This window comes from Eublepharis macularius, chromosome 8, assembly GCF_028583425.1.
Source record: "Eublepharis macularius isolate TG4126 chromosome 8, MPM_Emac_v1.0, whole genome shotgun sequence".
Taxonomy (NCBI): Eukaryota; Metazoa; Chordata; class Lepidosauria; order Squamata; family Eublepharidae; genus Eublepharis; species Eublepharis macularius.
In genome coordinates this window covers 17,088,540-17,112,276 of record NC_072797.1, presented here as the reverse complement: position 1 = coordinate 17,112,276, position 23,737 = coordinate 17,088,540, and the positions used below count along the sequence as shown (strand labels likewise).

Below are 23,737 nucleotides of genomic sequence, written 5' to 3'. Positions count from 1 at the left end.
AGCAGAATTCATAAGACGAAGAACAGATTAAAGGGAATTGAACAACATTTCTAGGGGTTGGCAGGGAAATGATGTGACATCAGTGCCCTGTATAAGCTCCTTTGCTATCTTCACTGCTAGCAGAAAAAGAATCAATTGTGCGAATGTGTATAATTTGATAGGTCACAGAATCTATTTCTGTTGTTGTTGTGTCGGAGCATTTGTCTATCCATTTATGGACAGTTGAAGAATCTACCACGCTGTGCCATGTCAAAATGCCATGTTGTGATTATCTGGCATTTTCTCCCAAGGAGCCCAGGTTGACATACACGATTCTTTATCTCCCACCACAGTTTTGATGTTTGATAATAAACCTGTGAGGCAGATTAAGCTGAGAGGTCAGGGAGCTGAATGGCTGAATAAGGATCCGAACCGGAATATGCCATTCCCGGCCCTGTGCTGTTAGGATTGCTTGCTCAAAGCAAGGGCATGGTGGCCTGAAACGTTCAATCAAAATACCCTGAAATCCCTTTTTTCATGGCTGTTTTTGCAGCTATTATTTTCTCTCTCTGCTGCTGTTTCAGTGGTCTTTGCCTGTGGTGGCACTGATTCCTCTCATGCCGAATTAACAACATTATTTAAAGTTGGAATGCTGTCTTTTTGATGCTGTTTCTGAAAATTTGTCTCTGTGTGTGCACTTCCTGCCACTGTTGAACAAGTTTGCAAAAGGTGCTCCCTCTCAGGCTCAGATTGCAATAGCGGGAGAGCTGGGGGTGGGGACAAGGGGGCATGCATGTGACATCGGTGACATCACTATGTCATTTCCTGGTACAACCTAGAAGTGACAAAGGGTAGCTCTAGCAATTGCCATAGAGTTTCTGGTAATTCCTAGAGCTACCACTGTCAGTGACATAGTGCCTGGAAATGACGTTGTGATGTCGGTGACACTGTGTTTTATTTTAGTTTTCTCCCCCCACCTCTCTGAGCAGTGGCCGGTTTGCCAACAGGAGGTCTTGGCAGGAGGCCGGGCAAGCCTATATTGAAAACATCCAAATCTTCCTGTTCCCAAATTTACAGTGTTGTGTAGTGGTTAGGGAAGGGGAGCTGGGAGTGTGTGCATTACGCGCCGTCAAGTCGCCTCTGATCTATGGCAACCCTATGAATGAAAGACCTCCAGAACGTCCCATCATTAACAGACTTGCTCAGATCCTGCAAACTGGAGGACGTGGCTTCTTTTATTGAGTCCAACCATCTCGTTTTAGGTCTTCCTCTTTTCCTACTGCCTTCCACTTTTCCTAGCATTATTGACTTTTCCAAAGAATCTCTTCTCATGATGTGACTGGGAGATCCAGGTTCAAATCTTGACTTGTCATGAAAGTCGACCGGCGACTCCGGGCCAGTTGTTCTTTCTTTGCCTAGCCTACTTCACAGGGTTGTAGTGAGGATAAGCTGAGGAAGAGGGAACCACATACAGAATCTTGGAGGAAGGCTTTGTTTTGGTAGTGGTCCAAGAAAGCTTCTACAGGCCAAGAGCTTACTAACAGTTATTCAGGTGAAATAAATTGTGGTGGGCGGTCTTAGTTATCACATACAAGTGTGAGTGGAATTGGGGACTGCGGTAGGGGGAATTATGTTGAAGCTACTGCTGGGGAATCCAGAGGTGGCAAATTTAGGTCCCTATTATCCTCTTAAGTTTGTGGCACCTGCCCACACCTTCATGGGAGGTGGCTGGACGGAGGCTTCTCCAGTTCCGCCGGCATCCTTGCAGCCTGTACCTATTCACTGAGAGCCAGCTGGAAGAATGGCATGTGGAGGGAGGTGAAGGACAGAAAGATTCAGAAGGGGGGCATGGAAGGGGGAAGGAATGAATGCAAAAGGTGACAAACGGAAAGAGCAGAAAAGGAAGCAGAGGGAAGGGGGCAGAGAAGAAGGAGGGCCTTGAAAAGAGGTGCAGAAGGGGTGGCAAGTAGGGCGGCAAGTGGGTGTAAGATGACACACAGGGCTTTTTTTCAGCTGGAACGCAGTGGAATGGAGTTCCGGAACCTCTTGAAAATGGTCACATGGCTGGTGGCCCCGCCCTCTGATCTCCAGACAGACGGGAGTTTAGATTGCCCTCCGTGCCGCCGAGCGGCGCAGAGGGCAATCTAAACTCCCCTCTGTCTGGAGATCAGGGGGCGGGGCCACCAGCCATGTGACCATTTTCAGCGAGGGCAACCCACTGAGTTCCACCACCTCTTTTACCAGAAAAAAAGCCCTGCTTACATGTAAAGCCGCTTCACCAGCGAGAAGTCTTCGGAAAGTCTCAGCAAACTGAACGCTTAAACGGGCTGCGTGTTTTGCCTCGCCCATCATACGCTAGAACTTCTGTATCTCTTGACATCCCCTCAAGCACGGTGCACTTTGAAAGCAGGTCACACATTAGCTGCGAGTCAGGTGTTGAGTGTGTGGTGTGTGTCAAACGGCCTGCAGAATTTCTGAAAACTTCATTTTATTAGATCTGTTTCTTGTTGAAAAGGTGTCTGGTGTCAGGAGCCAAGATGTGAAAGAAGTTCCTGTTTAACTGTTGTCCCCGTTTATTGCTTCTGCGTGTCAGGATAAATAATCCATTCCTTTCTCTCCCCCCTGCCCCCGCTTTCCTTTGAACAGGGTAAACCAGATCTAAACACAACGCTTCCAATTAGACAAACGGCGTCTATTTTCAAACAGCCTGTAACCAAAGTTACCAACCACCCCAATAACAAAGTGAAGTCGGACCCACAGCGAGTGATTGAGCAGCCCAGACAGGTAAGTGGGGTAAAGCAAGGAGGGGAGAAAATCGCTTAGTACTGCAGAAAAATAGAATCTCGCTAATAAGCCTCCATGATGTAGAATGCCGCGTCGTAGTAGCCCACTTTGAGCTTGGGTTCCAGTCATGGGACTGCGTAGAATTTAAACCCTAATACAGTTCTTTAAAATCTGGAAAATCCTTGGCATGTGTGACAGTCTATGGCTTTCTTTATTGTATCCCAAGAACACTGGGTAGGCGGCTTGGAGGCTGCCATTCTGAACTATCATTTTTACTCATAGAACCTCACCGGTAATTAGGATCACGGCCATGCAGGGCATTTGGGTTTTTTGATACTCATTGCGGGCGCCAGAGTAAAAAGGCAAGCAGTGGCTTGTTTGTGCATCTCAGACTAAGTGGCAGATGGGACAGGACCAAGTCCACCCCCACCAGCGCCAAGATCATTGTGGGCAAAGCCAGCCTTCTCCATGGGCACATACTGTTCACTGCTGATGCCCGGCCATGTATGTTTTGTTTGTTCCTGTTCTGCAAAATGCTTTCCACGCTTTTATCCCATTCGGGCATGAAGCGGCCGCAAGAGCCATAGCTGAGCCTGTTGTGGGATCCAAGACTAAGGCTGTGCAGCAGCTGGAGGGCTGAGCTGGGCTTTGAACTCCAGGATTAAAGCCCAGCTGTCCGCCTGTTAGGCTGCACCACGTTTTTCAGCCACAACATTTGCAGCCGAAAGGGCAGACACGACATAATCGCCAGAATGGTCTTGAAAGCAGACAGAGTTCACCTTGTGAGCATTGTCCAGCTAGAAGGCCACCTGAGAACCCTGTGAAAACCACTCTGAGGTCCTTAGAGGAGAAGTAGGGTGTGGGAACGGCTGTGGTTCATTGCAAGAGGCTCGGCTTTGTATGCAGAAAACCCCTGGTTCAATTCCCAGTATCTCCCATTACAAGGACCAGGTGATATGAAAGACCTCTACCTGAGACCTTGGGGAGCTGCTCTCAGCCTGAGTAGACAGTATAGACTTCGAAGGACCGATGGTCTGAGTCGCCATACGGCAGCTTCTTGTGTTCAAAAATAAGGGTTTTTTTAATGACAGCTGAACTCCGGCAAAGGTACAGTCTGTTGTTCCTCATAAGTCCAAAGATCCTGAAACACCGTAGTCTTGAGTAATGTGGTCTTGGGGGAGACAAAGACTTTTCCTGAATGTCTGTTTCCCCCTCTGGCTTCCAGATGTGTAGTCGGAAGTCGTTTTTTTTTAACAGCCTTTAATCTTCGAACAATTATGCCCTGCTAAAATAAGCTTATCCTTGTGGTTGACCTTGAACTCCAGAAGCCCTAGTTGATTTCCAAAATAAGTACTCCATTGGGAAGAGGCTCAGGAGTTACCTGTAATATCATCTCTCCCTGAGAACCAGCTGTTTTCCTCCTATATTTCCCTGCTGCCCAATCTTTTTTGCGTGAAGACACTGTGATGGCAACTAATGAACATACGGTGGTGCTCCAGATTCTCTACTTAGCTGTGGCAGTTGTTCCCTGTAAATTTGGATGGACTCGGATACACTGGCAGCTTTTTGCTTTTCTGGCCTGTAATTCCTTGAGAGAAAAAAAAACCCCTAGAGTTCAAACTGGCTTAAAACAGCAATCATTTTCTTCCAACCTGTTTAATTTTAATATGAGTGGGGATGTGTGTGCCCCCAATCAGGGCAACCACAGGGGGCAACAGCAAATGTGATGCCCAGGGATATGGCGAGACAGAGCAGGGGGTATGGATTTTGCAGCCCTCACTTACTTACTTACTTACTTTTCCTTCCTTCCTTCCTTCCTTCCTTCCTTCCTTCCTTCCTTCCTTCCTTCCTTCCTTCCTTCCTTCCTTCCTTCCTTCCTTCGATTTTTAGCCCTCCCTCCCCGCGAACAGGCTCACGACAGAGTACAATAAAATGCTCAATGAGCATTTAAAATATATAGACACATATAAATAAGATTTAAAATACAAAAAATGTAAATACCTAAAACAGCGTATCAGATGGCGTCCCCCTCCAATTTCCCCAACCTGAACATAACAAACCAAAAGGAGTGGGTGGGGTCCATACTTGATCATATTCTGGTGATAGCCCTTATGGGGGGACAGATGACTTTGTCGCCCTCCTGGCGGGAGACCGGTAGGGAGGCACCTAAGCAATCAGAAGGTCAAAGACTGGCCTCAGCCATATGCCTGGTGGAACAACTCCCATCTTACAGGCCCACCGAAGGGACATAAGGTTTTGGCGGGCCTGGGTGTCCTCCGACAGAGAGTTCTACCAGGTTGGGGCCAGGACTGAAAAAGCCCTGGCCCTGGTCGAGGCCAGCTGAGCCTCCCTAGGGCTAGGGATCACCAGTAAGTTCTTATTTGCATGCTCTCTGGGGTACATATGGGGAGAAATGGTACCGCAGGTATGCTGTTCCCAGTCTGTTTAGGGCTTTAAAGGTTAAAACCAAAACCTTGATCCTAATCCGGACCTCTACGGGGAGCCAGTGCAGCTGCTGCAGGATGGGAGTAATATGTGCCCTGTGCATACTGACACTTGTATCTTACTGAGATGGAGATGGGGGTGTTAAAAGGAATGTACTTAGAGCAAGAGGCAATGGGAGATTAATGGAAACCCCGTTTTTGTGAAAGGAGATGTCATAGGAGGCTGGGAGTGTTGTATACCCAGGAAAAGTACAATGAGGGAGGGGAGCAGAGCACGGCTCAATGGTAGAGCATCTGCTTTGTGTGCAAAAGGTCCCAGGTTCAGTTCTTGGCATCCCCACTTAAAAAGGAGGAGTAAATAATGTGAAAGACCTCTGCTTGTGATGCTAAAAAAGCACAGCTCTCAGAGTAGACAACACTGACCTTAATATACCAATGACTTGACTCAGCAGAAGGCAGTTTCACAAGGTGCTCATATTCGGGTGCCCTTAAAAAATCTGGGCTCTCAACACCATTGCACACCACATTCCCCCGCCCCCAGTGCGCCTGTATAGTCAAAGCAGAACAGAAACGCTAAATTTATTAGTTCCTCAATTTTTAACGGTATGCAAATGTCCTCTCAGTCTCCCCGCCACACCAGTTGGGCTTTCTGAAATGCACCAACTTGTTTTTCACTTCTCTGATCTTCCTCAAAATGACCGCGTGGCCTTTGGGCTCATGAACACCCTGGACAATCGTGTTGGTCTTCAAGGTGTGTCTGGACCCTAATCTTGTTCTGCTACTATATGGCTAATCACTTGCACGCTCTTGATGATGCCCTATTCTCTCAGTTGCCCGTAAGAGATTGTGGATCTGCCTTGGAAAAGATTCTGTCTGTAGGTTTGTTGATTCCAATGCCAGGCCAGGGTCCACGCTGCTGAAGCTCTGGGCGATGCTTTTTGACGAGATCCCCTTTTAGATGTGGCCCTCGTGCATTGTCTAGGAGCGGCTCTAGCTGCTGATCTGGCATCACAAGTTGCAGCACAGGCAAATTCCAGTTTCTGCAGCTGCTGGTCTTATTGGACATGTGAGTGCTGAGTTATCTGCCATGTGTATACATAGGCTGATACCGAGTGGTGTTTTTGTGTCTTCGTCTTACCCCTGTGCATCTGTGTCAATAGCTGCACATCCATCTCAAAAGTGCTTCTTTCTGTAGTGTGGGGCTCTTTCCTGATCTAATGTAGTGGTAGAGAGTGCCTTTTAGCTGACTTACAGCGACCCCTGGTGGACTTTTCATGGCAAGAGACGAACAGAGGTGGTTTGCCATCGCCTGCCTCTGCAACCCTGGTCTTCCTTGGAGGTCTCCCATCCAATTGCTAACCCAGGCAGACTCTGCTTAGCTTTTGAGATCTGATGAGATCAGGCTCACCTGGGCTACCCGTGTCAGGTCCCATGAGCCAGTAGGGGACCGCTTTGTCCAACCTAGTAGACCTGCTGCAGCATAATGGTTAGGAGGATGAGCTGTGATCCAGGAGGTCCCCTGTGAAAATCTTACCTCATTAAAAGCCCTTAGAGAAGCTGCATTGTCTCAGCTTTTCCTCTGTAACATGCAGGTGATGGTAACGGCCTACCTTGTAGGACTGTTGTAAGGCTTATAACATTAGCCTATGTCTGTGAAGCACCCAAAAAGTGTCATACAAATGTTTCTCATTTATACATCCTCTTTCCAGTTGATCTGAATGGGGTTTCTTGTTACTCTTTTGAGATGAAAATTGCCACAGGCTAACCGTGTTCCACTGAATGGTTTGGAAACTGGGTAACAAAATCTCCTCTTCTTCAAGCATTGTAAATGACCTTTTTATCTCCCCTCCTGGGCTGCCTTGAGTAGAATAGATTTTATTTCAGTTTCCATGCATGAGTTTGTGAGTGAACTTTGGTGGAGAAAACATCTTTATCTGGTTAAAATTTGCAGAATAGGGTTTGCAAAGGGTGGGTGGGATGAGAGCGAGTGGCTTGGGGGGGGTCTGTATTCTCTCTTTCTGCATGGTTTAAATTAAAAACAGGGAGCCATATTTGGTCCATTAGGGGCACAGGCACAGTAAAATACGTTTGTGTTGGGGCCACCCACTGTTTCCAATACAACTTGCAAGCTTCCATTATTACATTAAAATTTATCATTGGTAGTAAACTCAGTTAATACAATTACTATGTCCTGGCAGAGGGGTCGGCCAAAAATATTGTTGGCGAAACCTAGACAAAATATGAAGTCTATTCCATCACAACAAACAGTATCCTGTAATGGCAGCACAGTATCTTTCCTCAAGCAAGATGCTGAAAAAGAAAAAAAGATAGATGTATTGTCGAAGGCTTTCACGGCCAGAGAATGATGGTTGTTGTGGGTTTTCCGGGCTGTATTGCCGTGGTCTTGGCATTGTAGTTCCTGACGTTTCGCCAGCAGCTGTGGCTGGCATCTTCAGAGGTGTAGCACCAAAAGACAGAGATCTCTCAGTGTAGAGACTTCCCTCCTCCATGGGTGAAAGAAATTCTTCACTAACAACTTAGAGACCATAGACTTCACCAATATGTTGCCTTACACACTATCTGTTGCTTTAAAGGATGTGCTCCTATATACTACCTGTGCTTTAGGTATGACCCTATTGGATAGTTCTATGAGTGATTCTGCACACGTTGGATAATGCACTTCCAATCCTCTTTATAGATCATTTGGAATGGATTTTTTTGTGTGTGGAACAAAAAATTCACCTCAAACGATTGATAAAGTGCCTTGAAAGTGCATTATCCAATGTGTGCAGAATCAGCCAGTGTTGTCTAATGTTCAGTTTCAGCATTTCTTCAACACTATTGGAGTTTTGCTGATGTTACGTCTTTTGCAAATTTGCATTTACACACCCTATGGCATTGTTTATTGAAATGTCCTTGATACTGAGTGTGCTAATCTCACACTATGTAATTCGCCTTGAGAGTCAGTGAGAAAGACAGACTATAAATGACATAAATAAATAAGTAAATTAATTAACAAATTGCTGGGCAGGGTCCCTTTGTCTAGTGCTGGCTGTGCTCTCGGCCATGTGAAGGAAGTTGTCATAGATTTGAATGTCTGTACTGGCAGCCAAACCATGCATTATGCCATTTTAGGGGAGAATTTAGCTTTTTATAAATTGCCGCAAGGGCCCAATGCAGTACATTGGCACCATGCGTTTCTGTCTCCTGACCCCCATGCCTTTTCAAGTGCTGAAATAATCATGAGGGTTATTTCAGTACTTGAAAAGACACAGTGAGGGAGGAATATGATCACATGGAGCTGCTGTGCTGCAGGGCCCATCTGGATTGGGTCCTTTTGGCAATTTTTAAACAACCAGGGCTTTTTTTCAGCAGGAACGCGATGGAACGGAGTTCTGGCACCTCTTGAAAATGGTCACATGGCCGGTGGCCCCGCCCCTTGATCTCCAGACAGAGAGGAGTTTAGATTGCCCTCTGCGCAGCAGCGTGGAGGGCAATCTAAACTCCCCCCGGTCTGGAGATCAGGGGGCGGGGCCACCGGCCATGTGACCATTTTCACCGAGGGCGATTTAAACTTTAAAAAACTCCCTCCTTGTTCCAGCTGACCCAAAGTGACATCATTGTGCGGTCCTGAGTTCCACCACCTCTTTCCCCAGAAAAAAAGTCCTGTAAACAACTATGTTAAAATGGTATTGCCTGCTCTCCCATAACATGTAGTTTGGCTCTATGCCACTTGCTTTTTTACAAAACTCCTTTCCATTTTTAAAAAGAAAATCAAGGGCACAGCACCGTACCACATTGCTTGCCTAACAGTGCTGCACAAGGAACCGTCAGAAGAAGGCTCCGTGTGCCATAAGAATGCACCGCTATTGCTGAGTGGCATGGTAGGATATCAACCCCAAGTCTCTGCAAATGTAATACATCATTGATATTTGGGACCGATGAAGGGAAAGCAGGCATTAAATAATTGACTTGTCTTCCAGACATTTGTAAACAGTGAATGAAAGAAACTGCATGACCCAAGTGGTCACTGTCATGATTTCCTGTCTTAAAATTAATCTTAATTGGACATCAAAATATTAATGGCTTGTGTGGGAAGCACTGAAATTAACCAATTATGTGATGTACAAAGCTCATTCATCACATCGTCAACCCAAGCATGCTCTGCAGGGATCACCTAGCTCATCTGACATAATTGTAACCTAAATTGATTTAAAACCAGCTCAAATGGGTTGGAGGGGAGGGGGAGAGCATCGAAGAGGTCCGCCCAGTAACCATGCGAACGAAAGCATCTGTGAAATTTCGTTTCGCTTTCTTTCAACTTAAATGATGTTAAAAATTTACTGTCGTCTCATAACGGATTGCTAGGGGTAGCACATTTTCTCTTTGACGAGGAGCTGCTGCATTGGGAACACTTCGACTTTCAAGGGCAAAACATGATTCGGGATCATTTTTTATTTATTTTTATTGATGTCATTTATAGTCTGCCTTTCTCACTGAGACTCAAGGCGGATTACACAGTGTGAGGTTAGTACAGTCAGTATCAAGGACATTTCCATAAACAATGCCATGAGTAAATAAATCCAAGTTTGAAAAGACGTAGCAACAGCAAGAATTGCTTATCTTCTGTTTCAGCATTTCTTCAACTCTGTATTGTTGAAGAAATGCTGAAACAGGAGATAAGCAATTTTAGGACTGACTTTAGACAACATGAAGCACAGGTAGCACATAGGAGCACATATTTAAAGCAACAGATAGTATGTAAGGCAACATAGTGGTGAGGTCTATGGTCCCTAATTCATTAGCGAAGCATCTGAGACCCCCTCCCTACATTACAGCCCTCCTATCTGAGTAAAAATCCTTTTTGAATAATTTGCTTTTGCATCGTTTGCGGAAAGCCAGGAGGGTGGGGGCTTTCCTGACCTCCTTAGGCAGGCCGTTCCACAGGGCAAGGGCCACCACAGAGAAAGCCCATGCACGAGCTGCAGTTGATTAGATGCCATCATCATCTTCACTTGCGAATCTTTATACACACAGTCGCTGGTATCATCTTCAAGCACTGATAACACTAGAGGTGTACGGACACCTGCTCACATTTTCTCATTGTGCGGACCTTTTCCTTTTGTCCATTTTCGTTGCTGCTGGTTCCCGCTTGTTCACATGCCCTTACTGCAAAACAGGAGTCCATTTTAATGGCAATATTTATTTCTATCAGATTTCATTGGTACAGCAGAGTTCCGGTGGGGAGACAATTGCAGTTTCCTCTTGAGTGGGGAGGGAACCCATGTCAGAAACCTCCGTTGAAAAAAATTGAAATAGCGAGGCCACAAAACGCCTGACTTAAGACAAGATATGGCAGGAACAGCAGCAGGTGAAGGTTAAGAGTAATTCCTCTGGAGTGAACCCCTTCTCCTGGAGAGCAGTGATAGAAACACGAGAGCCACGATCAAGGAGTTCTGTTGTTTTATGAAGCAGTATTAGCCCAGCATGTTTCTTGAGCCGTGTGTATATCCTTTAGAAACATTGCACTTAATTGATGTGTCTGGCGGACAGCAGTACCTACGCTGGCTTTTTTCTGTGTTCAGCAAAGGGTGGATTTAAAAAAAGAGAGCTTTTAAAAAAATTTAAATGGGATTTGGTTTCAGCAACATAGTTTCTTTCTCTTTTGGTTTTTGGGAAAAAAGCCTAACATGGTTTGAAATCTAAACTTTAATGCAAACGTATCTTTTCTTAAAATGGAGCTCTTCTTTGTAAGGGACGAACTCTGGGAAAACAATTGTCCAAACAACTTTGGCACAATAGTTCATGGCCTTCTCTTGTGGCTTGGTGTTGGGTGCCGGGGTCTGGCAGCTACCTGCAGATGTTATCCACTAATTCATCTGGGTAAACTTACTCCTGTTCTATGCCTAGGAACCAGGGCTCATTTTGAGGGGGAACACGCAGGAACGCAGTTCTGGCAGTTCCCCAAGGAGGTCACATGTCAAGTGGCCCCGCCCACCTGACTCTCTGCCATTTTGGGCCCGTTTCAGCCTGGATTGGGGCTGAAGCAGCCTGGATTGGGCCTCTGACGGGTGGTGGGTCACTCTCCCGTTCAGCAGCAGCCTGATCCTGACCATTTTGGGCCCCTTTTCGGCCATTTTCAGCCCCTTTTTGCCATTTTGGGCCCAATTTCGGCCCTGAATGGCCAGGATTGGGTCCAAAACAGCCAGGATAGGTGATGCCAGGGGGTGTGGCATACGCAAATCAGTTATGCTAATGACACAATTCCGGTAATGCCAAGGGACGTGGCATATGCTAATGAGTTATGTTAATGAGTTATTCTAATGAGTTCCTCCAGCTCTTTTTCTACGAAATGACCCCTGCTAGGAACTACCTGATTTCTACAACTGATCCAACATTCTCGTTACAAATGCTTCTAAATTGATCTACCATTGAAATAACATGGACCTTTAAATCAATGTGTTTTATGATTTCAGCAACAAATATGCAGGTTTTTGTTCCATATATAATGCGTTGGAAATTTTGATTTAAATCAAAGGTTTTTAATTGCCCTGGTGATTTACACTACTTTTTAAAATCCATCTCTCTGCCAAAGGGTGATGTCGGTATGGAGTACTTCTGGGCCATATCATCTCTTCTTGCTGGGGGGAAGGCTCTTTTAACCCTGATTTGGCACTAAAGCTGTGGATTGGGAAGTGGTGAAAGAAAAAAGTTCCATATTCTAGGCCAGAGTTACAGCTGGGAATAGGGGAATCACAAAAAAGACCCTTTTAAAATTCAGCCTGTATGCTGGCCAAAGGAAAACCTATCAGTCCAGCAAGGAAGTCTTTTGAATAAACCAGGGCAGGGGACGAGAGTTGGATCTCTAAAAGATCTACATCAGATTTGCTCTAAGCAATGATGAAATGTAGCTTGCCCATCTTCTTGTCCACTGACTCTTCTTGTCTTGCCCTCACTTGCTGTGTTCTCAGGACCCCACAGCATCGGCCAATCAGGTGCTGGGTCTGATCGTCCCCTCCAGCCATCCATTATTCCTTTATTTGCCTCGGTCATTGTCCAAAGCAAAATACAGCTGCTTTTAGCTTGGATATAGGGGGCAGCCTAGGCATGTTGAAAGTAACCCTTGAGCTGATCAGTACTAAAACTGAAGGATCTTAATTGCAAAAGAATTTGAAGCCGCAAAGCGTGTGTGAGAGAGAAGGGCTTTTCATGTTACATCATGCAGGCCTATGTTTGTGATGAACGAATATATAGTTTGTGTGAATATCTGGACACATATTCCAATTTTGTACTGTTTGCTAAAAAATCCTGGTTCCCAATCGAACATCAGATATGTTTGTGAGAGATTAAATTTTTCTCTAGCTCTTTTTGGACATTCAGTTCTCAATGAGTTTTTGAAAAATGCACACAAGTCACTGATCAGAACTATCTGCTAAAAACCTCCCCTTGTGGAAGTCCCATTGAAATGAATGAGGGGCAGCTGTATTCTTGGGTTGCCTCTGTACATTTTATGGGTCTTTTCTAGAATAACTCCTTTGAGGAGCTCCCAGGACACATTATGTTTTACACTTGTCTCCCGTGGGGGACTTTTAGTCACTCAATGGACGGGGGCTGACATACCTACGGGACCGTCTCTCCCATTTTGTCCCCAGCAGGGCCTTGTGCTCTGCAGATAATTACTAGTGGTCCCTGGCACGAGTGGTCCCTGGCATGAGCCTGTCCCCAACTAGGGCCAGGGCCTTTTTGGCTCAGGCTTCAGCCTGGTGGAACACACTCCTGTTGGAGATTTGGGCTCTATGGGATCTGTTGCAGTTTCACAGGGCCTGTAAAATGGTGATGGTCTATTGGGCCTTTGGTTGAAGACCGACATCTATCCCCTCTTCCATCTTCCTGACCGCCCTGCCCCGTTTTCCATCCTGCTCTGAGTGCCATTCCACAGCTGACCCTGTAGAATTTAAACGTATGTCCTTTATAGCGGCCTATGTATTTTAACAACACCTGGAATTGAATTACTGTGATTGGTGATAACTTCTATAGTTTTATGTGTTTTTAAGACTGCATTTATTGTTTTGTTGATGTTAGCTGCCCTGAGCCTGTTCATGGGGGGGGGGATATAAATCTAATAAATCTATTAAAATAAATAAACGCATATCGACTGTGAGTCCTCCACTGGGAACTCGGTTCTCAAGCACACAGGTTCTTGATTCAGATCAGGACTGTGGTGCATGAGGAGAACGGGCTTCGACTTCCCTCCTGAACCAACTGGGTGCTGTTCGCCCATTGGGGTTGCACATATATGGATGTGCCACATGTACAGCTGCCAGTGGGATAGATAGTACCCCTGGAGCCATTTTGGGCCAGAAAAATGGTATGGGGAGGCAAGGCTGAATGAAGTTCCTTCTCACGTGCCATGATCCCTGCGCACTTGAGAATAGAGTTTCCGGTAGGCAGCTACCATCTGACTGAAAGTCCCCGCAGAGGACAAGCATGAAGCATAATTTGTCACTAGGCCCTTAGAACTCCAGTAACAATCAGCATGCATAAAATCTAATCCCGTGTTAATCACATATCACTCAAAAACTTCTCTATACCCCTAAGCGATTGACCCAGGAATGCTGCAGATGGTTAAACTTAATACTGAAACGCTGACGATTCAGTCTTTCCTGCAATGCTTTGCCATTTTGATACCTTCTGTATTAATCGGGCCTTTCAATCTTTCAGCTTTTCTGGGAGAAGAGGCTGCAAGGCTTAAGCGCATCAGATGTGAGCGAGCAGATCATAAAATCCATGGAGCTGCCGAAAGGCCTTCAAGGTATTCTTTGCCTCAGTGATGTGTTATGCGCGGACTTATGGGTAGCTTTTAAACCAAGATCCGTAGAAATGCGGGCTGGTCTGCAGCGGCATGTGTGTTGCTTGAGTCCTCATTTGATCACTCGCAGCTGAATGTGTGCAGGATATCCTCGTCTGAATGTGTGAATGATACCACTGAGTGGTGATCAGGAGATGACAGATACTATTCTCCTCCTAGATCAGCACCGCCACTGGCTAGGCTCAGGATAAGTCCTTAAGGCGCTGCCTGGACCTAGAGCTGCTGTAGTACAGCAGTTAAGTTGTTTGGCTAAGAAGCAGTTCTCTCCTGGTTTGAATCCCACTACTGCCATGAGCTCAACAGGTAGCCTTGGGTACGCCATTCCTCTCAGCCTCTACTACTACTACTACTACTACTACTACTACTACTACTACTACTACTACTACTACTACTACTACTATGGTGTTTCACCATCTTCTGGGCATGGAGCAGGGGTCACTGGGGCAGTTGTGCGGGGGGTAGTTGTGAAGTTCCTGCATTGTGCAGGGGGTTGGACTAGATGACCCTAGAGGACCCTTCCAACCCTATGATTCTATGATTCTGTGATTCTAATAATACTGACTTTGTTTATCGCTCTGAGTGGGGCACTAATCTGTCCAGAAGGGTGGTATATAAGCACAGTTCTTATTATAAGGGAGCTGCTGTAGCATAGTGGTTAAGTGGTTGGGTTGTTAATAAGCATTCTGCTGGTTTGACTCCCACTACTGCCATGAGCTCATCAGGCGGCCTTGAGGAAGCCACTCCTCTCAGTCGAGCTCCCCAGCTGCATTGTGGGGATAATAATAACACTGACTTTGTTCACTGCTCTGAGTGGGCACTAATCTATCCAGAAGGGTGGTATATAAGCACACTGTGTTATTATTGTTATTAGACCTATTCAGACCTGGCCAACAGAAGTATGGGAGGAAGCATGGGTATACATTGTGTGGGGTGACAAGACAACCTTGAACAAGCCTTGTTTACAACTGCGGATTATCGTTGCAGCTCTCACATGCCTAATGGTCATTTGAATAACCAGTCTGTAAGAACTGCCATGCTAGGAAACGTAAAACGGTCTATTTCATTCAGTGTTCTGTATATTGATTGTGGCCAACAGTAGCCTTAAAGAGGCTAACGAGCAACACCCTGGGAGTGGTGGTGGTGTATAATCCAATGTGGTGTAATGGTTATAGTGTTGGTCTAGGGCCAGGTTAAAATCTGTGGTCAGCCACTAAACACTCTTGAGTTGGTCACACTTTCAGGGTGGAACCTAACATTGTGGTCTCTGCCTTCTGCTCTACCATGTGCCTTGGCTCACTTGCTGGAGCTACCCAAGAGGGTTTTGGGCACATGTTGAACAATGCCTCTTGTCCTTCTCTCTGTTTATTTTTAGGGTCGTTGAGAAAGCTAGGTATGGAGTGTTCGGTCTTTGGGATCTGAGATCAGATCAGTTGTCCTTCATTATCTAACTCTGAAGCGTATCGAATTGTAACGGGCAAGTATTGTGTTCTTATTTTAGGAGTTGGCCCAGGAAATAATGACGACACCCTCTTGTCGGCCGTTGCCAGCGCGTTGCACACCAGTTCTGCACCCATCACTGGGCAGCTTTCTGCTGCCGTTGAAAAGAACCCAGCCGTGTGGCTTAATACGTCGCAACCTCTCTGCAAAGCTTTCATTGTCACAGATGAGGATATTAGGTAAGCCTCTTTTCAGTCAAATGGGGGCCTCTAGTCTCCCAGCATGGTGCTTGTTCTATAAGATGGAGCAGTTTGTTCTTGTTGTTTTTTGTTAATTAGCAAGCAAGTATAACTCGTTCAGGCTGGATAAGTCCTTCTTTTTATCCTCAGGTGCTCTAAGATGGCTGCCAAAACTTTTTCCTCCTGGTTTATTCTTCCCGATTTCACTGCTCTATGGTTTCTCCTGATAGGTGGGGCTGGATTAAGCTTCCTCACAAGTATGCCAGGTTTTACAGATGATGTCGGAGTGTATGATAATTGTTAGGTTGGGCAAGCGCTATGTTATACATACATAGCTACCCTGAGACCCTTTAATGGGGAAGCCTAGGCCCGAACCCTAGGACCTTCTGCATTCAAAGCAGCCCCTTGAATTTTCTCATCTGGTTTATCCTTCCCTCAGCATCAGTCCCAACATTTAGATTGTAAGCTCCCCGGTGTGCAGAGACGTGTACTTTTAGTGCCATTGGTGTTAGGTTCTTAAAGATCTTCAAGGATTTATCCTTGGTTTGCGTGGCATCTTAGCCAGGCCTGTAAGACCCCTCGCGCTGCTTGGATTGTGAACGCTCACTAGAGCACCCGAGGCTGTGCATTGCAGGAGGAGATCAGACTTTTGAGGAGCAAAGTGTGGTTCTGAGGAGGAGAGGAATCCACAAAATTCCCAGCGCCTTTGCAAAACGAGGCCGGGCTTTTTCCCCTAAGGAGATGCCAGCAGTTTAAATTGGTACACTGAGAAGCAGGTTTCAAGCTGGCAGCATAAAGGGCTCGAGGTGTTGGTTACATGTGTTTTTGTGTGTGTGTGTGGTGAAATTCTCCTTACCATGTGAAAGCATGCTCTAGACCCCAGGCTTATATTGTGTGGCTGTGTGCGCCCCAGGACAAGCTATCTTGCATCTTCCCTTGGTTTCCGTAGCAACAGTGCCACAGTAGGGTGAGTTGCTGACTGCCACTAAAGTGGCCTGCCCTGCAGAGAGAGGTAGAATTCTGCCCACGCTTTTGGCAAGACAGTGCTTCCATCTGACAAAGCTGGTTCTGCTGAAAGAAACAAAGTGGGATAGTTGTTAGAGCATTGGACTTGCCCCGGGAGTGGTGCGTTCAAACCCCTACTCGGTTACGTAGCTTGTTGTCAACCTCTGTCTGCCTAATCTACTGTTGTGAGCAGGGCTTTTTTATGGGAAAAAAGGTGGTGGAACTCAGTGGTGGAACTCAGGACCGCACAATGATGTCACTTTGGGTCAGCTAGAACAAGGGGCGAGTTTTGCCCTTGGTGAAAATGGTCACGTGGCCGGTGGCCCTGCCCCCTGATCTCCAGACAGAGGGGAGTTTAGATTGCCCTCCGTGCCACTGCTCAGTGGGTAATCTAAACTCCTCTCTGTCTGGAGATCAGGGGGCGGGGCCACCGGCCATGTGACCATTTTCAAGAGGTGCTGGAACTCCATTCCACTGCGTTCCCACTGAAAAAAAGCCCTGCTTTTGAGGAAGACTTTAATGTACTTTGCTCCTTGGAGGAAAGGTAGGGCACCAACATAATGTAAATATTTTTCTTCTGAGCCACCAGCTTGGTGAAACCGAATTGTCAGCAAGTACAAGTGATTGAAGAGAAATAACAATTTTTTGTAATGTCCCTTAACCTATCTGTGTGTTATGTGCCGTCATATGGCAACCCTATGAATGAAAGACCTCCAAAACGTCCCATCATTAACAGACTTGCTCAGATCCTGCAAACTGGAGGACGTGGCTTCTTTTATTGAGTCAAGCCACCTTGTTTTAGGTCTTCCTCTTTTCCTGCCGTCTTCCACTTTTCCTAGCATTATTGACTTTTCCAGAGAATCTTGTCTTCTCATGATGTGACCAAAGTACAATAGCCTTAGTCTTGTCATTTTAGCTTCTATATCCATGTGCTAATCTGTACGTGATACCTTGGCAGACCACCTGTCCGTCTAGTCAATGTGGATATCTCTGACTGCACATTTTCAGTAATCGACTTACCTTGTTACTTTTTAAAAAAAAATCCTGTCCTTCCTCCATAGAGAAGAAGAATCAAAAAAGTAGACACAGTCTCTTATCTTCATTAAATACAATTCAATAACCACGTACAAAGTTAGCTGCCATCAAGCACTCCGGGGCACAAATGGTCAACAAGCAATAAAGTCCTTATATCCACCATAAAGTGCACAGCGCAGAAGGTAATAAATGTCAATGAATAACTGTTATACAAAAACTCTAGTAATTTAATATTAATTAAATAATTAATTAATATAAAATTTAATATTTAAAGTGACCGTGCCTAGAGCAACAAAACATGTATAATGCAGTCAAACAAGGAGATGTCCATCAATTTCAACTTTTAATGCAAGTGAAGTTCTGTTGAAGAGTAGCTGAAGAAATCCATTGAGAAGTAACTGCGACGGAGGTACCAGTACGTCCACCTGTTTCCGTCTTCCTTCTTCCTGGCAGTTACCACGGATAAATAGTTCCAATTCAAAATACAGAACATGTCCCAATCATCTCCAATCGGTAAAGAGGCAGCTCCGTGATTTTAGTCAGTTGGTCACGGTGCTGTGTGAGCTTACTGCGTGGTTGACTTTTCCGTGATTCTCTCCTATTACTGCCTTCCTCCATAGAGTTCAGGGCAGCATACATGCTTCTTAGTTAACTTCACGACCATCCTGTGAGGTAGGTTAGGCTGAGAGATCATGACTGGCCCAAGGTCACCCAGTAAGCCAAGTGGGGATTCGAACCCTGATCTTCCAAGTTCTAGTCCAAGATACAGCCACTGCGCCACTCTGATAGAGGGCTTTCCAGAACTTGCCAAGGGAGTGTCTCTAGGTGAGCGAGTCATAGGCTGACCCTGTGACCACTTCCATGCACAGGATATACTTTTGCACGATGAGCAAATTCTCTAGTGCAAGGTGGAGACAGAGGTGCAAAGACGGTGCCAGGGTGCTCTGGGATGTGCCACTGTGGCTCTGGTCAAATAAATTTGCAAGCTTAGGGGGTGGGGGCCACTTCAGATCCACTTTAAACAGATTTGAGCATGAAAGAAATGAAGCAATCTTCTCACGATAGGCCATTTTTCAGCTCTCTTTGAAACTGTTTTCTGCCTCTTGATTTACAGTCAGCAAACATTCTAAGTCACTTACTCTGGGTGCCGAAATGTTTTGGAAACACAATGAAGATGCAGGCATGCTGACGTCCAGCTGTGCTCTCATGCTTGTGTCTGTCGAGCTGGCTTGCCAGATGTTTCTTGACCCCAATTCTCATGATAATCTCTCGTCCAGACTGGAAATGGCTGCAGATGACTGGAAACAGGAATTGTGCTCGAATGTCTGCCCAGGTTCCTTATCACATCTGCAGCCACATTTTTATTTTTTTGGGTATGCCTGCAAGGGAACATTCAGAGCCGTATTATGCAAAGAGGCATCTATCCGAAAGTGGTAACAGGCTTAGGGGATTCCAGTCTGTATGTTGTAGGAAATGTCCGACTAGTTCTTGCCAAGGGTGGTAAATAGGGGTGGTGCACTGAGAAAAATGTTGTTATAACTTCAGATTTGGGCCTTGGGTTGGGGTAATAGTTTTTTTTACTATTTCCAGTTAGAATATTACCAGTTTGGATTCAAATTCATATATATATATTTTAGATTCTGCAGTTTGGGACCATTATTTTCTATGAGGGTCTAGGGCAGCTGTTTATAGGGCGCCAAATTTGCACAGCACAAAGCCCCTCTAAGTTTCAAGCATATTGAACAAAGGAGATTGATTTTACAGATTCCCAAAGTCGCTTCCTTTTTGCACCTGTATGCTCCTTCCATATAGAAAGCTAGCATGTCTGCGACAACGGCTGCGGCCTTGTATTTTCCCTGACATGCTAGTTTGAAACGTGGACATTTTTTATTCTAAAGGAATATTCAGACCTTCCCTGTAATCTGAAGTATTTGGCGTACATGCAGTCTTTTTCCTATTGCCAGGGGCATCTCCCTTGCCCTTCAACCCAGGAACTCTGCTGTTTTCAACTGGGCCTTTTCTCTGGACTCAATATTCAATCCCATCCGATCTCCTCCGCTTCTCAGTACCTACACCCTCATGAGACAAGAGGGGCCATGACTTGGAAAAGGCCCCAAAGACATTTTATTTGATTTACTTTTTTATACCCTGCCTTTCTCCCCAGTTCACAGACCCAAAGCAGCTGACATTGTCCTCCTCTTCTCCATTTTTATCCTCACCCGTTAGGCCCAAGGTCATCCAGCAAGCTTCCATGCCAGAGTGGGGATTCAAACCTAGTTTCTCCAGGTCCTAATCCAACACATTGACCACTACACCTTTCTTTTTAATAATAACATTAATAATAACATTCAATTTATATACCGCCCTTCAGGACAATTTAACACACACTGGCTGAATCCACACACCCTTGGCGTGTCCCGGCGTCACGCTAAATGTTTGCTAAACAACCGGAGGTATAGCATCTTTTGAATCGTGCTAGAAAGACGCCATACTTCCGGGTGTTTAGCGAACATTTAGCACAATGCCGGGATGCGCCAAGGGCATGTGGATTTGCCCACTCAGAGCAGTTTACAAAGAGCATCATTATTATCCTCACAACATTCACCCTGTGAGGTGGGCGAGGCTGAGAGAGCTCTGAGAAGCTGACTGACCCAAGGTCACCCAGCTGGCTTCAAGCAGAAGAGGAGTGGGGAATCAAACCCGATTCTCCAGATTACAGTCCTGCCGCTCTTAACCACCACACCAAACTGGAGAGAGTCGCGCTCCTTTCTGTTCCTATCAGGCTCGGATTCTGTCAAATGTATTTGGAGCTGCTGCTACATCAGCAACGATGCGGCAGAATCAGCCTTCCTAGGATCTTGTGTGTTTTCTGCTGACGCCACAGCAAACGGCTGTGCCGCTTCATAAACAAAGAAATAAATCGAAAGGGGTGCGTGTATGTATATGTGTGGCTTGAATGATATGGAATATGGGAGCAGTCAGACTCGCAATGGAAATTCATCTCATTGAGGCTGCACTGGTGTGTGTGTGTGTTTTGTTGACAAGTAGTCCTTGAGGCCGACTTTAAGCCAATGAAGCTACTGAGGCAGGCCATTAATCCATCTTGTTTAATGTGGCCTGCTTCTGACTCTCAGAGAGAGAGAGAGAGAGAGAGGTCTTTGCTAGAAGCTACTGCTTGGGGAGACCAAAGATTGAGAGCCAAACTAAAAGTGACATCTTACACAGGTTGGACACTAGTCAGCTTCCCTCAAGTTTTGATGGGAAATGTAGGCATCCTAGTCTTGCAGCTGTAATGGAGAGCCAAGCTGTAAAACCAGGACGCCTACATTTCCCATCAAAACTTGAGGGAAGCCGACTAGTGTCCAACCTGTGTAAGACGTCACTTGTAGTTTGGCTCTGAGCTTAACACCTGCAGGCCAACCAGGTGCTCTTACAGAGCCTTGGCCTCTCCCCAAACTATGTTGCATTAGCTGAAAACGAGCAGAGCAGGTTCTTGGCTGGATTTTTTTCCCCATAGGAAACAATGGAGGCGAGTGGATGGCTGGGGGCACCTTGTTCAGGGGCCTGTAGAATTGGACTCCTTGATTCCCCACCCCCAAGTGGACAAGCAGGGAGAGGTTCCAGGCAATTTTTCGTGTCATTGGCTTGAAAAGAGCCGCTCCATCCCCCATAGGGTATAATGTACATGAAAAATGTCAGAATTCGGGGGGGGGGGGGAATCAAATTCGGAATTTGTATTGGAGGCCTGATTAATCCAGAATACCAGTATGGACACCCTTCCTGAAATCCAAATTCGAAAATTCCAATTTTTTTTCAAGTGTGCACCCCTCGTGGGTGGTCCATGCTTTGTTTTTAAAAAGGGCGAACCTTGAGTAATGCAGTAACCCCCCCCCCTCATGTAGAGCCTGATGTGGTGCCATTCCAGAACAACTTCATCCCATGATGTGCTCTTTCCATAGACCAGGCCTCATTTGTTTTATCTTGCTCTGCAAAAGCTCTCGCCAGCCACTTGCTTCATCTGAGCAAAGAGAGAGAGAGCAGTCCTGCTTGCCTAAACACATTTTAACAAAGTAGGGGAAAGTTTTGTTGAATATTGAACAGGCTTAGAACTGTTTGAACTCGAGAGACACGAATGCAGCTTTTGATGTCGTAAATCCCCCAATCCTCCTCTTTCCTATTGAAACTTACTTGGCAGTAATAGGCTCCGGCATTTTTTAAAGTTCAGCGCTAAGCATTTTTTCAGCTCCGCTATGTCCTGTACAGTGTAATGGAAGCATAAAAAGTTAACACAGCATGGTTTTTCCTCCTTATTATTTCTGCCTCCAGCAGGAGTGAAAGAACTCGTAAAATCCAGTGTTATGGTTGAAATGCCCTACCGCCATCGGCAGAGGGCACTCTTCAATCACAATTCTCTGTCGTTCTCCACAGAAGTCAAATACTGATTAATCAGAAAAAGAGAGTTTCCTTGCTTTGGCAAATCTCCTGCACCCTTTCTCATTGTTCTTCTCATTTTCTCTCTCTCTCTCCCATAGCGTGGCATTGCACAGGAAGGGACCGCTATCGATTCAGTTGCCTATAGTGGCAGTTCTCTTCCCTCACTGCTGCATCTGCAAATTAGCATAAGAAATCAAACCGAACACTTTAATGGGAAAGTCGTTTACTTCAGGCCCAGAATTCTTATTTAACTTGCTGTACTGCATTTTCGCTTAAATGTGGTTCCTTCAAGCACAAGTGGGTTATCATGATTTTATGGCCTAGGGCCTCTTCTCTCCACTGCAGTTTTGTGAGGGAGGATGAAGTTGAGCCGCATTTAGAGAAGGGAAACTTCTGCGCTGTTACTTTTTATTATTACTCCATTTGAAGCACGCTCAGGGTATTTCTACTCAGTATCACCTCCTAAAATATTAGAAATTGGAGACACCCAGTGAAGTGGAGGGACAGTTCAGGATAGAAAAGAAAAATCTTTCTTCAAGCAGGGCCTAATTTAACTTGTGGAACTAGGTGCTGCAGGATGCAGTGATGGCTACTCTCTTAGATTACTTTAAAAGGGGACTAGACAAATTCAGACAGCCGGGTCCATCTGCTAAATGGAACCACTATGTTCCAAGGCAGTTTGCCAGTGCCGGGACGGGAGGGCAGGGACAGCAGAAATCGGCCTCTGTATCCTCCTTGTAAGCGTTCTGGTGGAATCTAGTTGGCCACTGGGAAACAGAATACCGGACTAGCTGGGCCTTCGGTCTGGTCCCATTGGACTGTTTGCATGTTGTCCAGGAATTCCATGTGATTTCTGTGCATGTCTGATGTCAGCATCCATCCATGTGTGGTGGAGAGTGCCCTCAAGTCATAGCAGATTTACGGCGATGCCTGGCAGGGTTTTCACGGCAAGAGACTAACAGAGGTGGAGTGCCATTGCCTGCCTCTGCAACCCTGGTCTTCTTTGTAGGTCTCCCATCCAATTACTAACCTAGGCTGACCCTGCTTAGCTTCTGAGATCCAGTGAGCTCAGGCCATCCCAGTCAGGGCATCAATTGCTTTTGAATGCTCAGTTTTAAAAGGTGACCCTTGCTTATTGTTCTCATTGGTTTGGGCCTGACTCTGTTGAGTGAGAAATCTGTTATTTCCTGAGCTTTTAAGCTCCCCATATAAATGCCTGTGGATGATTTGGAAGCATTTAAAACAGCTTTCACGTCCAGTGCTTGTCCCTCTCATCCATCAGGTACTCAGCATGTCGTGGGCACCTCTCTTTGATTTCCATGACATTGCCTACCCACTGCTTAAAAATAAATCTCGTTCCTCAGAACTCACACACACACCACACCTGCCAAGCTTTGCTAAAGTCTGACCTAGTGCAGTATTCTGAACAGAAAGCTGAAGTAAAATCTCTGTAAACAGGAGCATAAGCCATCTTTCTTATTTAGCGATAGGCTTTTACTGGGCACGTCCAC

General features: G+C 45.8%; 1 protein-coding gene across 1 annotated transcript in view; it reads left to right on the top strand.

The window, feature by feature from the left end:
* Positions 1-23,737, top strand: part of MBD2 (methyl-CpG binding domain protein 2) — a 62,827-nt gene that overhangs the window by 26,039 nt on the left and 13,051 nt on the right. The window contains exons 3-5 of the mRNA XM_054987313.1: positions 2,626-2,763; positions 13,929-14,019; positions 15,575-15,752. Coding sequence (XP_054843288.1) covers positions 2,626-2,763; positions 13,929-14,019; positions 15,575-15,752 — 407 coding nt within the window. The remainder of the gene's footprint in view (positions 1-2,625; positions 2,764-13,928; positions 14,020-15,574; positions 15,753-23,737) is intronic.